The sequence below is a fragment of the Dromaius novaehollandiae genome, chromosome 16 (genome assembly GCF_036370855.1).
Source record: "Dromaius novaehollandiae isolate bDroNov1 chromosome 16, bDroNov1.hap1, whole genome shotgun sequence".
In the NCBI taxonomy this organism is placed as follows: domain Eukaryota; kingdom Metazoa; phylum Chordata; class Aves; order Casuariiformes; family Dromaiidae; genus Dromaius; species Dromaius novaehollandiae.
In genome coordinates, this window is record NC_088113.1 from 17,733,322 (window position 1) to 17,748,007 (window position 14,686).

General features: G+C 47.7%; 1 protein-coding gene across 1 annotated transcript in view; it reads left to right on the forward strand.

Moving 5' to 3' along the window:
• Positions 1–14,686, forward strand: part of CDH4 (cadherin 4) — a 460,217-nt gene that overhangs the window by 430,200 nt on the left and 15,331 nt on the right. Inside the window, exons 9-11 of the mRNA XM_064521589.1 lie at positions 419–604; positions 5,895–6,148; positions 10,417–10,559. Of these exons, the coding sequence (XP_064377659.1) occupies positions 419–604; positions 5,895–6,148; positions 10,417–10,559 (583 nt within the window). The remainder of the gene's footprint in view (positions 1–418; positions 605–5,894; positions 6,149–10,416; positions 10,560–14,686) is intronic.

A 14,686-nucleotide genomic window follows, 5' to 3' on the forward strand; every position in this document is an offset into this window, starting at 1 on the left:
CACTGAAATCTGAATGCGACAAAATATCCTCTGTTAAAGGGACAGAGCCATCAGGAAGATGCATGTTTTAGTCTGCCATTTTTACCTGCTCTTGACAATTAACTCTTAAGAGAGTATGAGAAATATTTTTGGTTTGTTTGCTTTGTGCGTTTGGCAAAATGTGGGCCGTGGCTGGGTGGTAGCTGGGTAGTTCTTGTTTGGGCTGAGAGGTGAGATTAGACATCAAAAGGGGTGAAAAAATATTCCAAGCAAAAACCCAACATGTAAAACGAGAAGTGAGAAAGGGACGTATGTCACCCATACAACCCCAAGGTCCTGCTTGCTGGACCGGTTTCCATGCTGCTTTGTGGGAGCGGGGACGTGGCCGTGGGGACCGGCTGAATGCTCCCCCGTGATTCCTCTCGTCTTTTGTTTGCAGTATTCAGGGGAAGTTCCTGAAAACAGAGTGGAAGTTGTGGTAGCAAATCTGACGGTGATGGACCGGGACCAGCCTCACTCGCCCAACTGGAATGCCGTCTACCGCATTATCAGCGGGGACCCCTCCGGCCACTTCACCATTCGGACGGACCCCATCACCAACGAAGGCATGGTAACTGTCGTGAAGGTAGGTGGGAAGCCACGGCAGATGTGTGTTTGTCACCGTTCACGCTAGCTAGATCCACAAGGACGGTCAGAAGCCTGCAGGTATCTCATGTCTTCCCTACCTGGGAGTGCGAGCGCTCGACTCCCTGTCCGTTGTTTCCCGTAGCTCACTGTGTAGGTGTCCTGCATACTTTTACTTCGGGCTTATGCCACTGATTCCGGGTTTCCCAGCTGCTTATTGCTCAGCCCACGGTTATCTTATACGAAAGCACACGTGCTGCAGGCAGTGCCCAGCACCTGAGCCCAACTTGCACATACCGTTCCTGCTGAGCCTTCTGCGCCCTCTAAGCGGGACTGGAGACGGACTGTACAGTCCTGCCCTGTCCGGCAGGTTTGGGACCTTGGAAACTTGAACCCTCAAGGTGTTTGCAACAGGTATCAAATTCCCTTCCCCTTCCTGCCTCCGAAGAGCATGACTTTATCTTCATTTGAGAGTTCACTTCCCATTCGGTTACCTAAGACCAGCAACGCAGGCAGTGAATACCGCTGCAGTAATTACATGCAGCCAGGACATAACTGAATTCATTCAGCGTTCAGTGAATCCCTTCCCAGATAAGATCCCTATGGATGTTCCCACCGACTACCAAGAAAGTGAAGGAATCATGAATAGGCTGCTGTGAGTGGTAGGCGCTTGCGCTACACGCACTGTGCACTCACCTGAAAGGAATAATACATGCTGGGAAGAACAAAGGCTGTATCTTTTGAGAAGTCTGACCTTCTCTAACAAAAAGTTTTAATCAACTACTTAGGATGAAATGCTAGCATTTAAAGAGCAATGTGATTAAAGAAAGCTCTGTGGGAAAAAAAGAACCTCGCTCCCTTGTAGCTAATAAGTTGCAGTCATTCTTAATGCGTGCAGTTTGGTATTAGGAGAAATGACATTGGTGAAATGCCATAGAGGTTAGGCTGGTAGGAACGTGTGAGCTTGTCGTGTTCGCTGGCCCGTAGGCTATCTCTGTGTGTCTGCAGATGCCACTTTGTTGAAGCTTTAAGGGAAACATCATCTTACCTGCTAGATGATACTTCAGTGCGATCTTTTTATTTATCACTCTTTATTGCTCTGTAATGGTGGTTGACAGGCATATCTGGTGCAACGTTACAAAACCTCTTCAAGCTCAGCTGTAGTTCTAGACATGCATATAGATGGATGCGTATGTAGGTAAGTGCACACAGATCTATATGTGTACACTTTCTGCTTAAAGAGAGAACATTCAACAAAGTTAAATGAAACAGTTGAACTTCTTTCACATCAACAGCCAATCTGAAATCAAAATGATGCCACTTTTGCTAAAAAGGGGGGAGAACACTTTGTTCTTAATCTAGTAAAGTGTCATGACTATAATTTAAAGCTACATCAAAGTGAAAAACAGGATTTACATGATCACTGCCACACAAGGACTTTTGCATAATGAACCATCCTTATTCAGAACTTGCAGGGAGAAAGGAGGGCAGATTTGTCAAGACACCATTGGTGCTGGTGTTGGCTTCCCATTGCTGTGTAACCCAGAGTGATCACAACGCAGAGAACCACAGGAAAATCCTATCTTGTCGTGTTGAGCTCAAAGCCTGAAATTGTGTTGAATGCCTTCACTGTATAACCTCACCTGATCCTCCTGGGTGCCCAGAATTTCTTACCCTTATCAAGCCGGGAGGCTTTTTGGTAGATTTTCAGCAAGGAGAATGAGCAAAATTGCTTGTGATTAAATTTTCATGGTGAAGAAGGGAACACTCTTAGGATTCCACCTTCTTCTTTGAAATATTTTGTTCTCATTTAATAAGTGATTGATTATGCTTAAAGGTTGGGGGAATGTATGCAAAGCAAACTGGGTGGCCATTCAGAGCTCAGTCTTTGCGGTGTGCAAGCAGTCTCTCCCTATTTGATCCCTAATACTGACTGAAAACATGTATAACAAATCTAGTCAAGTAATGAACCTTTTATTCACAGCGCCTACATGACTGGATCTCATGTGGCTCTTTGAAGTTAGTCGTACGAGACTCCTGCAAGGAAAGGGGTTCACATCTAGGCCTACAGCAAGCCAGAGACAGTGCAGAAAAGGGCGTTTGTGAAGAATCCTACCCCTCTGTCAGCAGATCGAAAGGGCCAGAAATGCCTCCAAACCAAGAAGCCCTTTGGTATCCAGATGATGCCCACAACGGCAGTTTTGCAGCTGCTCTCAGCAAAATCACGATTGCCTCTCCAGTCTGATCATCCAAATGTAACATTTCCTTTTTCTGTTCGTGCGCCTTCCAAGCCATTTCCATAACAGTACAAGACCCTAATCTTCAAAGAAAGCCATGATCAAGGGGAGAGAGTTGCTTCCCGCTCTGCTGAGGCGCAGCGGAGTCGGAAGACAATCTCCGAGAGCAGCAGTGGCTGCCCTGTGGCAGCTGGCTGAGTACAATGTTATTATAAACTCTGCATGGATCAGAGCTGTGAATTTATAATGGAGATGCTTCCGAAAGCTTCTGTTATTATTTGCCTCAACAATAACATAAGGCAAATTTGTTCCCTTTAGTTAAAAGTACCTTGAGAAAAGAAGGACACGTGTCAAGCCCTCAGCTTCAGCTTGCTGAATCCGGGTAGGAGAGTCTCGTGACGGAGGAGGACATTCAGCATCTGATGATCAGGAGATGTTTCAGAGCCATTTAGGCCAGCTCAGACACTGAACAGCCAACCAGGGGTGGCTGCAAAGGTGCTCCCCGTTTGGCTGGAGCAAAAGCCAAGGAGGGAGACCTCATCTCCGAGGTGGCTCAGTAGCAGGTCCCGGCACTGTGCGGCAGACGTGACCTGATTGCTATGCAAATTATAATGGGCAGAATCAAAGGCTGTGTTATTGCAGCGTATAGATTCCTGAACTAACTTCGAATTAATTAGCAGAGGCAACCCCAGCGGTCAGACCGCAGCAGCAGGCTCACAGCAGCAGCGGCATTAACCCTCCCCCTGTCCACCTCCCTCATGCTCCAATTTATGGTGTAACAGCAGTCTCCGGAGGCGGGTTTTTCTGGGCATGAACTGTGCAAATGCACGTGCTTCTTGGATGTGAAATAAAAAAGTAGGCGACACGCCAACACCTCCTCCCCCTAAATGTAGCAGCTCTCTGAGCTTTTGCTCCTGCTGTCGCCTAATCGGTACGTAGCGTTTCCAGCGACACGACTGGGGATGGGAAGTGCTAGTGCGGGGTGAAGAGCGGAGAGCACAGTGTGCTCTTTGCACCTTTACCCTCTGCTTCAGGTCTCCTCAGAAGGAGGCAGCTTTAGGGAGCAGAAATGTCAACTGTCCTGGTAGAAATGGCTTATTCCTGTGTGAGGTGAGTCTGGTTAGGACTGGACGGTGACTGGCTGCAAGGAAGTGCTGCCCCGGCTGGGGACAGTAGCACAAACATTGCAGTTAGACACAGGCTCTTGATTTTACCTTTTGTTTCAACACACCACGTGAACTGGGGCTCTGCTAGGCCCGGCAGAAAGGGAGGCAGGTTGGCACTGACCGAAGCGTCATGGACACGGTCCCACCACGTGGCACCGATCCCTCCAGGACAGCCTGCCGGGGGGCATTACCGGAGTAAATCCCACCCAGCCCCGCTCCCAGCGCCGGGTTTGTGCATCCCTGGTTTGGGATCTCCAGGAAGAGACATTAAGCAGCTCTGCGCACTTTTGGGAAAAAAAAAAAAAAGAAAAACCACTCCCTTGCATCAGGCCACGTCCTCGTGGATACGAGTGTGCTCACGGTGTGCTCTGTGCCGCAGGGCAGGGAGCCCGGCAGCTCCCCACGCCAGCCCCGCGCTGCTCCGGTTTCCCCCCGTGCTTCGGGTGCTGCCCAGGCAGTCCTGGCTCTCCGTGCATGGAGTTAGCAAATGAGCCAGCACAGAAAAAATGATGAATGAATGAATATAAATTAGAGGGGCAAGAAAGAAATTCAGGAAATGCATTAGTCAAATTGTCTCAAGGCCTTGAATAGTATTTAAATGAGAACTTTTACCAGGCATCTTTTTTGAATGCGGTGTAGTCCATGAGTCAGTGCTGGTGGGTGTACAGGGAATCTTTATGCTTCCTTTTATTTATTAAATGTTGGCCCTGCCTGTCAGGAAACCATTTAGCACTAGGAACATTTGCACTTCAATCGAATAGAGATTCCACTGTTTTACCTTTTGCCCCTGAAATTTGTTTCTCTCTTGTAGCCTCCTATGATTTGATTTCTCTCCTGACAATACTGGTTTTTAAACAGAACATGGGAGCCAGATCTTCGGCTGGTGTAAATCAGTATCATGCTACTGAAGTCAACATAACTGTGGCATTTTACACCAGTGAGTGTCTGCCTTGCAGATTCAGTGCTGGAGAAGGTATTAGGGAGAATGGTTATGCTCCTAAATTCATAAATTACAGCAAAGCATTTTTGAACAAGCAGAGGTGTGATCCTGCATAACTCAAGCCTGCCTGGCAAATGATTAGCAACTTCCCTCGTAATAATTAGTGGGATGGTTTAGACATTATTATTACACTGCGGTTCAGTCAGCTGTGGCACCTAAGGCTTTTCACTCCCCTGGCTTCTAAGACACGCTGTCTTACATGTGCATGTTGAGGAGAAATCTGTGGCCACCCAACAGTAAAACACATCTGCAGGAGTGTGCAGGCAGCCTTAAGACATCAGGCACCTTGCAAAAGGGCTAGAGGTCCCACCAGAAGGGCCACCTGATTAGCAGAACCAGCCGTTGCTCCTTGCAGCTCAACCTTCGCCGATAATCTTCCTTAAGAGGGAAAATGAAGGACACTTCAGGCTCAGGAGCCCACACAGACTGACCCAGTTACTTAGTCAGCAGCTCTAAATGCTAATAACACTGTTAAGTACCTGTGCAGTTCCTTGTAACAGGCTCTGCCTGTTGCATTTGTAGCAGCCCTTGGTGGATCTGTTCCTTGAATGCTAAGCTAACACAGGCACCTGCTTTTTGGAAACCATATAGCGCTGGAATAAAACACAGAGCACATCCTCCCTCATGTTTGCGATTTTTATTTTGTGTTTTTTAACCTCCCAAATAGTGGAAGGCCAAATCCTAGCTAGATTTCTAGAAGTGGGACTCCACAGTGGCATTATTGATTAAAATGGAACTGGTCTGGATTTATGCCTTCGAGAGAACAGGGTTAAAAAAGAAATGAGATGAGACAGTGATATTATCTGCCTTCTAAATCTTCCAGCTTTCAAGCAGCAGGTGGAATTTATTCTCTGCATGGCTCTATCCTTGCTTGTTTGTTTGTTTTAGGCGGTTGATTATGAGATGAACAGAGCTTTCATGCTGACAGTGATGGTATCAAACCAAGCTCCACTGGCGAGCGGAATCCAGATGTCCTTCCAGTCTACAGCAGGAGTCACCATCTCCGTTATGGATGTCAACGAAGCACCGTATTTCCCAACGAACCACAAGTTAATCAGGCTGGAGGAAGGGGTGCCTACGGGGACAGTCCTGACGACCTTTTCAGCTGTGGATCCTGATCGCTTCATGCAGCAAGCAGTAAGGTGGGAGCCCAGGCAGCCAAATGACGTCCTTTACCATCAAGAGGGGGATTTCAGCTGTCGAAGTCTGGGGAGCAAAGCAGCTGAAATCTAATTTGTAAACTGTCTGGTATGGTATCCCTGAAATGCTTGGCAGATACTTGCACCCTCAGCCTCGTGCCTGCAGAATACTCTGCAAACTTGGCCTTTGCGATCCTCTCGCAGGGGACCAGGCTCTGAGCCGCGGCGTTCCCGTAGGCAGGCTCACTGTCTCGCAGAGGGCAAGCGGTTCTCTGTTTCCAGTTAAACCAGTCGATAGCAAGGGGCCCCTGTGTTTTTATGAAGACCAAGGTAAGGGCTGGGTTGTGCCGAGTGTTTCTTTCCTGCCTGGTCAAGGATGCTCCTGCCAGTGTAGTTTGTGCACTGTATAAACACAGTACGCAGAGGATTACCAAAAGGCAGGTTTGTCATTTCTGTATTACAGAGGGGGAACGGAGGCACAGAAAGGGTTAGAGGCCAGATTTCCAGAGGGAATGGCTGGGACTTTTAATCGTGTCTGGTATTGCTTCCAAAGGATTTAGCTCCAGCTTCCACCTGGCTTAAAAAAGCACACTGTGAGATTAGCTGTCAGCCTGTTAAGAACAGGGCTCGGTTGTTTACAAACAGCTGCTAAACAGCTCTTAGGATGCTGTGTAATTAAAAATTACCCCATGTGTGGGATGTTGGCCCTTGGTGTGTCTGGGACCGATCCCAGTTAGCATCGAGCGCCCCAGCAGCTCTAGCTGCTCTGCAGTGAGCCAGGTCTGTGCTGACCTTCTGCCTTTGGAGCCACTGCCAAACCTGATGTCCCTGACATCTGCTCTCCCGAAGGATGGGATTCAGCTTACGTAATTGTAGCCTCCTAGAAGTGAAGTGTCAGTTCTAGCAGTCTGAGGTCCCCCGGAGTCCCTGCTGAGGCAGTCGCTCGGTCGCTTGCTGGGGTTTGTCCCATCCGAAGCTCTAGCAAATTGGGAGCTGAGGCAGCATTTCGAGGCCCCCGACGATCAGTGAATCGCCAGCCTCCCCGTGCAGAAACACCTTGGCACCTGCCCGATGCACGGAGGAGTTGCAGTAAGTTTGAGCCGCCTGGCTGTGACGTCCTTAGTCCTTCGCCAGCGAGAGGGAAGCTGCACACCTCGAGGCCGGTCCTGGCCGTCCGCGCTGGCAGGTGCCTGGTTCGCGCTTAGGTGCTGCTTGCGCAAGAGCACGGGCATTGACACACACGTAGAGCCTCCTTTCGCTATGCATTTTACTGAAAAGTGTGTGAAAATGAGAGTCCTTGTCACACCTTTCGTGAGTATTTCAGCCTGTGCGCGTGGGAAATGCGTTTCCTGCTAATGCGCAGGTATTTCTGTGTCCACAGAGGTTTGTTTTGTCCCAGATGTTTAAGGGCTGCAGTGTTTTTGGCAAAACAAGAGAGGGTACTGTGTGACCACAGCTGAGGCCACGTAAACCTACATGAGTTGTGACATTTCATGTCAGGAAGAGTTTGAAGTCTTTCACCTGGCACAGAACTGTCTGGTCTAGAAAATAACTGTTTATTCACTGTCTCATCTTGTAGTCTTTAGACAGGTACTGCAGCTTTTAAGGAGAGAGCCTATCCTAACTAACAAGCCAGTTTTGCTTAGGTTCTTGGTGAAATACGGGCCTTTGAAGGGGCTTTATATTCTCTGACATCTGTACTAACGCTGGTTGCAGAGGAGGGAATAGTTTGTGTTTGATTGAGTGCTCCCTCTAATCTGGAGGTGGTTGGATTGTAATCCAGTACGGACGTCTGCCTTTTCTGGGAAAAGGACAGGCTCTGCTGCGCTGTTCCTGCGATCGCACGGGGCAGGATCTTGTAAGACTGTCTGTAAACATGAACAGCGAGTTACTTGAGTTGTTTTTTTCTGGGACTCCCAGGACACGCATTTTTTGAATCCAGCAGCACTTGGTTTCCAAATACAAGTGCACCGCTCTCTCATCTCCTCTTCATCAGGACAGCCTTATGCCACGGCTTTGCAAGAAGCAGTGGGGCGTTGTTAGGGTCCCGGAGCAGTCTTTGTGAACAACACAACACGATATTTTGGTTTTTCTTCCCAGTTGCTGTTGTTGAGTTAGGAAAAAAAGATGCGCTGAAGGTTAAGCATACAGATCAATGGTAAGCAGTTCTCGGAGAAGAGGATCCAGCTGCTATATCCTTGCGTACAGCTTTCAGAGTCTCTCTCTAAATAGTCTTTGATGAAATACAGTTTTTACAAATAGAAGATAAGGAAGTGGAAGCATCTCCCAGCAAGGCACAGCTTGGCATGGCCGGTGTCACACCTCAAATATCTTCATTAGCTGCAGACATATTCACAAAGCCAGCTTTGAAGCTGGATCCCTGGTCATTTAGCAGTGAAAGGGCAAGAGAGCAACAGTAATATTAAAAAGAAAGGAAAACACCCCAAAGAATCTAGCTCCATGAAGTGTAATTCTTTCCTTTAGCAGGGGCTTTTGCAGTTGTATTGCTGCTCTGCTGTCTTGTCCACGTGGATTGACGCAGCTCCAGTTTCACTTTGAGTTTCAGCTTCAAACAGCCATTTTTGGAAAGAGATATTCACCAAAAGCCTGACTTTCTCCTGCCTGCCTATCAGAAGACAAAAAGTGATATAAAACTATCAGTAGGATCTGAGATACTCATGAAATAAAATCAGCTTTTGTTTGCTTATTTCAGTAATTTATAGCATGGCCATTTATTAGCTTCCAGCTTCATCACAGATAATGAGGGTCTATCTCAGCTCGAACGCTGGGAAGCTGAGACGTAGAAATCAAGAGCAATGAAGAGAATAAAACCAAGAAAAGACAAACCAAGTGTGCAGAAAAGGTTTGCCCAAAACAAACCGTACTTCCTCCAGCTCGCTGTGTAGGACACCAGCAGAGCTGAGCTATGAAACAGCTGATTAGTCAGGAGACAGGTCTGCCTTCGGGTCCTTCCAGCCCGGAGCACGTGGCTCGTGGTCGGAGCAGGGCACGCTGGGGACTGCCGAAACCTGTGCCGAGGTACGTGCTCGTGCCTCAAGGCTGCCGGCCAGTCTGGAGCCAGGGAGGCGCTGAGTGATTTCAGGTGATTAGGGCTTTGGCACAGCAGTAATGAAAAGGTTTGAAAAGCCCCTTGATTCCCATGCTGCTGTTTGCCTCGCAGCAGCTAGGGACTTCGGCAATGATGTAAGCACATGCCCAACTTCGAAAAGGGCAAACGGAGAACAGAAAAAACCTGTGGCTCCCAGGAGACAGGGTCTGTGGCAAAGGAAGAGCCAGGGATAGGGATCACCAGTGCCTTCTCCATCCCATGGTCCCACCACGTTCTCCATCCCAGGGTCCCACCAAGTGCTTCTCTTTGCTCTCATGGACTCTGCTGATGCAGAGATCTCCAGAGTCACATAAGGGCTGCACTCCAGCCCGTCTCCTCTTGCTCGTAGCCAGTGTCACTGCTCGGAGCTCACTGCCGGCCAGCGTGCCACGCTCCTGGCCCAGCATGCTGCTCCAGCTGCTAAACACTCACTAACTCACTCCCTGCCCGACCGGCCGTCTCCCCTGTCACTGCTCCTCAAACCTCCCATGCTGGTGTCTTGCCTGCTATCCAGGAGCATATAAAAAAGTTGCAGGAGAGCAGACCTAAAACTGCTTCACCTCTGGGTCAATGCCTTAATACCGCTTGGAGTTCCCGTTAGGGTGTCCCCAAGGCAGTTGCTGCTGAAGACACGATTCTAACATAAAAGAGGTGGCTTGGCCAAAGTGATGGTTAACATGTCTGAAGACTGCCGTTCTTTCACTGTGGTATTTCCTGAACTATTGTTTATTAGGGAGGGGTAGCAAACAGAGGTATCCATGGCTTTAGAGCAAGAGCTGTCCAAGAAGGGCAACATTAAGGGAGAGAGAGGGAGAGGGCGAATCTGTCCTCCAGTTCAGGCATGTGAATGCAGGGTCATTGCAGACCCCCGTTGCTCCTTAGCTGCAGAGGCCTTGGGCTATGTCCACCGTCAGGAGCAGGAAGCTGGCGTGTTAGTGGCACTCAGTGGGAAGAGAAACCTTTAAAAGGAAAGAAATGGGAAAATTGAATAATTGTAGAGGTCAAAAACCAGCTACTCAATTAGTATTTTGTTTGTCAACAAAACCAGTTATCCAAAGGTCCTTTGAATCATGGGTCAGGAGTCCAGAAAAACCTTATTTCAAGCAATATTAAGGATGTGTCAGTGAAAAGACTGCCATGTATTTATTTCCTTTCTCTGTAGATACTCTAAGCTGTCAGATCCTGCAAACTGGCTGAACATTAATGCCACAAATGGTCAGATCACTACTGCTGCTGTCCTTGATCGAGAGTCAGACTACATTAAGAATAATGTCTACGAGGCCACATTCTTGGCGTCTGACAACGGTGAGCCCAGGCTTCACATTGTTCATGCTTCAATAAGACTCTAATGTGATGCATTAAGAGAAATGATGCCCTGACAGAGTTGTCAGTATAAGTTATCTTTTTCCCAGTTTTTTATGGTCAAAAATGTGAAAGGGGGACGGGAAATTGCTGGAGTAAATTAAATGTGCACAGTATACGAAGAGTGTTATTAAGGGAAAGGGAGGGCAAATGGAAAATCGATTTGGGGAGTTCAGTATAGCAGTGTAGCCTGAACTTACAAAAATAGCAAAGGGATATGATCTCCGAGTGCTGCCGATCACACCGGTCCTGGTAATCGTCCCAAACGCACTGATCAGAGCATTCAGGAAGGCTTCCATCAGGAAATCAGAAGTAATTGCAGAGGATGGAAGGAGGGTATTAAAAATAAACTAATCCATTGAACTGCTCTAGCTTTCATGAGAGGCGTCTGTCTGTCTGTCATCAGAGCTAATCTCTCTGTGTCCATTTTCATTTCTGAAATGTCCAGCCATCATCAGAGCATCTGGATGTTGGTGTACTTTATTACTGAAGTCGCTGAGGCTGGTGCAGATCTTCTCGCTGAGGTGTCCTGTTAAGGCTTGCTCTTCTGTAATCGTTAAAGATCACACAGCACTTTCGGTCAAATTAGCCCTGTGAACCTTAGTGCTGACCATGATCAAGGGCAAGCAATTGGATGCTGCTGACCTGGCTTTCTCTTCCTAATTCTCATTAGTAAGAGCTGATGACTCTTACAATCCACGCCTGGATGTGGCCACAGTTATTTTACTTGTCTGTTCCTTCAGTCGGAAAAGCCTCTGTGGAGGGTTCGACGGGCTCCCTGAGCACGGGAAACGCCTTCCTTCCCTGCTCTCACCCTCACCTTCCCCTGAAGGATGCCAGGTGCTCACGTAAGCTGGTATACAAACTTGAGCCGTGCTTCAGCAACAAAATGACTTCTAGGCTTGGCTGTGAGCGCCTCAGTATCTTGCTCGTACACTGTAGGTGCTTCCAGGACAGTTTCTGTGTCAAGCCTTGTCATCCCTCCGGCTGAAGGGTGCTATGAATGTGTAAGGAGATACAGGGGTGCTTACAGCACTAATAAAGACTTCTGTCCTCTTTCTTCAAGCTTTCTTCAGGCTCTGTCATTGCATCTTGGTTCGCAGGGGCAAGACAAAGTCATGGGAGAGTTTTGATGGCAAGTAAGAGTACCAAGGACCAAATGTCCTCCCTTTCTTCATGCCAGCAATGGTCAGGCCAAGAGGGTTGCACAGCCTGTGCCTCCTGCATCTGCCCACCCTAAGCTTCCCTTCTGGGACCTTCTGGCTGCAGAGCTGCTCCCCAGGGAAAGCAGGCACGCGGGGGGCACGATGCCTCACTGACGCTAGGGCAGAGCCCGTTTGTGAGGGTAATAACGGGAAGGGTAATAACAACCCGGCCACCTGACGGAAGTGTGGGCTCAGGGGTCAAGCCTTGTAAAAGTCTGGATGCTGGATCTCAACAGGTCTGCAGGGAAGCTGCTCTTCTCCGGGAGGGACCTGAGGCCTGTGACAGGCAGAGGCTGCATATCCCTGGTTTCCCACCTGGTGTGTTGGCTTTTGGCTCTCTCAGTCACTGCTGCTGAAGCAACATAAGCTGATCAGCTGTGGTGGAGATGTGGACACGTCCCTCGTGCTGCTCTCCCCACTCAAGAGAAGCGACAGTTCTGCTGGCAGGGCAGAGCAGGCGGGGCAGTGGACTCCTAAATAGCCTCAAGAAGATCTGGCAGCATTCGTGTGCAAGCACCCCAGGGCAATACGAATCAAATGAGTTGGCCAAGGCTTCACAAAAAAGCTGTGGTAGAGCTTGAACCCATCAAAACCCATCCTCACCATCTGACCTTGCAGTCCAGGGTTCATGGTACAATGTGATTTGGGGTTAACTCCTTTCTTGGTCCTTGGTGATGCTGCAATGCATCACCGCCTCCACATCCATCATTCAGCAGCTCAGAAAGTGAGGACCTAGAAGAATCTCTTTATTTTGAAAAGTTAATCTGTCATTGGTACATTGCAGCCATTAGAACACACGTGAAGCAACACCTTATTTAAAATTCTGTCTAGAGTGCTTAGGATATCAGCTAAAGTTTCATCTAGGCTAATAGACTCCTCTCACATTTATCCCAATTTCCAGTTTCTCTGTCATCACTCATCAAAGCAAAGCTTTGGGTTGGAGTTTTTGGTGGGTTTTTTTTTCTTTTTTTCTGGAAGAAGAAGCAACATCTTGTTTCCTTAAATTCTTTTTGCTATTTTCAGTATATGATAAAAGAGCTAGTCTGCTAAACACCCTTTTGGACATTCTCTCTTTCTTTCCATGACTACAAGGCAGAGATGTTCACATAAAAAGAAAAAGCTTGGCTGCAATGCAGCAGGGGAAGAAAAGAGAATCCTAATCAGCAGAGTATTTTTTGCCTGCTTTCATAGGAGAGTGAGACTCCTGGATCACACTGTGTCTACACAAGCACAGAGGCTTGTAGTGTTTGAACCCTTCAGCAGAGTTCAGCCACTCTCACAGAGAAGTTGAGATTTCAAATATATTATGTTTCAACAGGTTTCATAAAATTAGGGAACTTGGCAGAGGGGACTGTGTTAGTGCAGGAAACAGGATCATGCCCTGCCTCAGCATCAGAGATCCCCCATGGGAACTCGCCTCTGGGCCACGATGCCATCGGAGACCTTGGCTGCATCGGTGCCTCTGCTCACAGGCTTCCAGTTTGGGTCACCCTTTCACTCCTCCCTACTCGTATCTGGCTTTTGGGGTGATCTCGTTTCATTCTGCAGGTACGCAGTGGAAGAGGAGTTGCTTGTTAGCCACAGGCAGAGTTTACTTCATTTCTGCCACTATTTGTCAGAGCAGTGGCCCAAGGTAAGCATTTCTTTCTGCTCAAGCAGAACAGGAGCAACTCCTGCTTGCAGCTGAACTTGAAACCCTGTTGGTTTTTGCCTTGCTCCAGGAGTGCTGTCTCTGGGACTGGTCCTACCAGGTACCAGGTCACGTGTGCATTTGTCTAGAGCATGCTTTTGAAAATACTGAGATCTTGTGAAAAAAGTAATGATGGGCTATACAGCAGCTAAATGTACATGTAGCAGTTATGTCTTCCTTTTACTTTTGAAATACTCTTACTAGTATTTCAATCTTAATTTCAGGCAAGGGAGCAGTTTCTCCACTGGGGCCAGTGGTGCTGTGCTAGTTCAAGTCTCTCGAGCATAACGTCCAAGGATCCTGTGTAGGATCCTTCAATACCTGCTCTGTCTGTGGCCTTACTCTCTCACAGGACAGCTGAAATGGTTTCAAACATATCATGGCTTGCAGTACTTGGACATTTAAAATAAATATATTTAATTTTCATTTCTCCCGAGACTGCCCAGAACTGCACTCAGGAGCATGAAGAACTAAATACAACAATACCCAAACATCTGCATTTGTACATACAGCAACTGCAGGTTATTTCAGTCACATGAATTAGAGCCTCTCAGGATTGCTAGTTCACATTCAGCCTATCTCAGAGGTTACAGAAGAGTGTGGGCCCTGCATTCGTCCCAGAAGATAGTTGGGTAATGCAAAAACAGGAAAAATCACTTTGCTTGGTCCTGTTTCCATGTTCAGCCCCAGCAGTCTGATGGGCTCCACAAATTTTCAAGGATGATCAAAGACATTGCTTTAGAGGGAGACCAATCCAGTGCTTATTAGATGAAAGGATGAGATCAATGATTTAGCAGATTATGTAGGAATCATGAAAAAAGGATTTTCAGGGCTCCCCAGCTCCTTCAGAGTTTTTGAGGCTTCCTTGGACAGCAGAAATGAAAAAGGAATATAGGAAGGAAAGCCTGTGTAATCAGAAGCAGCATTTGAACATCTACTGAGGGAATGGTTTGCATTGCTTTTTATCCAGCACTGGAAGGAAGAGCCAGAACTGAAAATACAAACTTAAAAAGAACTGCTGAAGCAAAGTCATCTAAGAAAGCAGGCAGTGGGCAGACCTGAAGCAGAGCTGCCAAACATTCGTGTGGGGATAGAAATTAAAAATACTGAGCCCTTTCTGGGAAGGCTGTTCAGCATTGCTAGTAAGGGCATTAGTTTGTGCAACCGGTCATTAG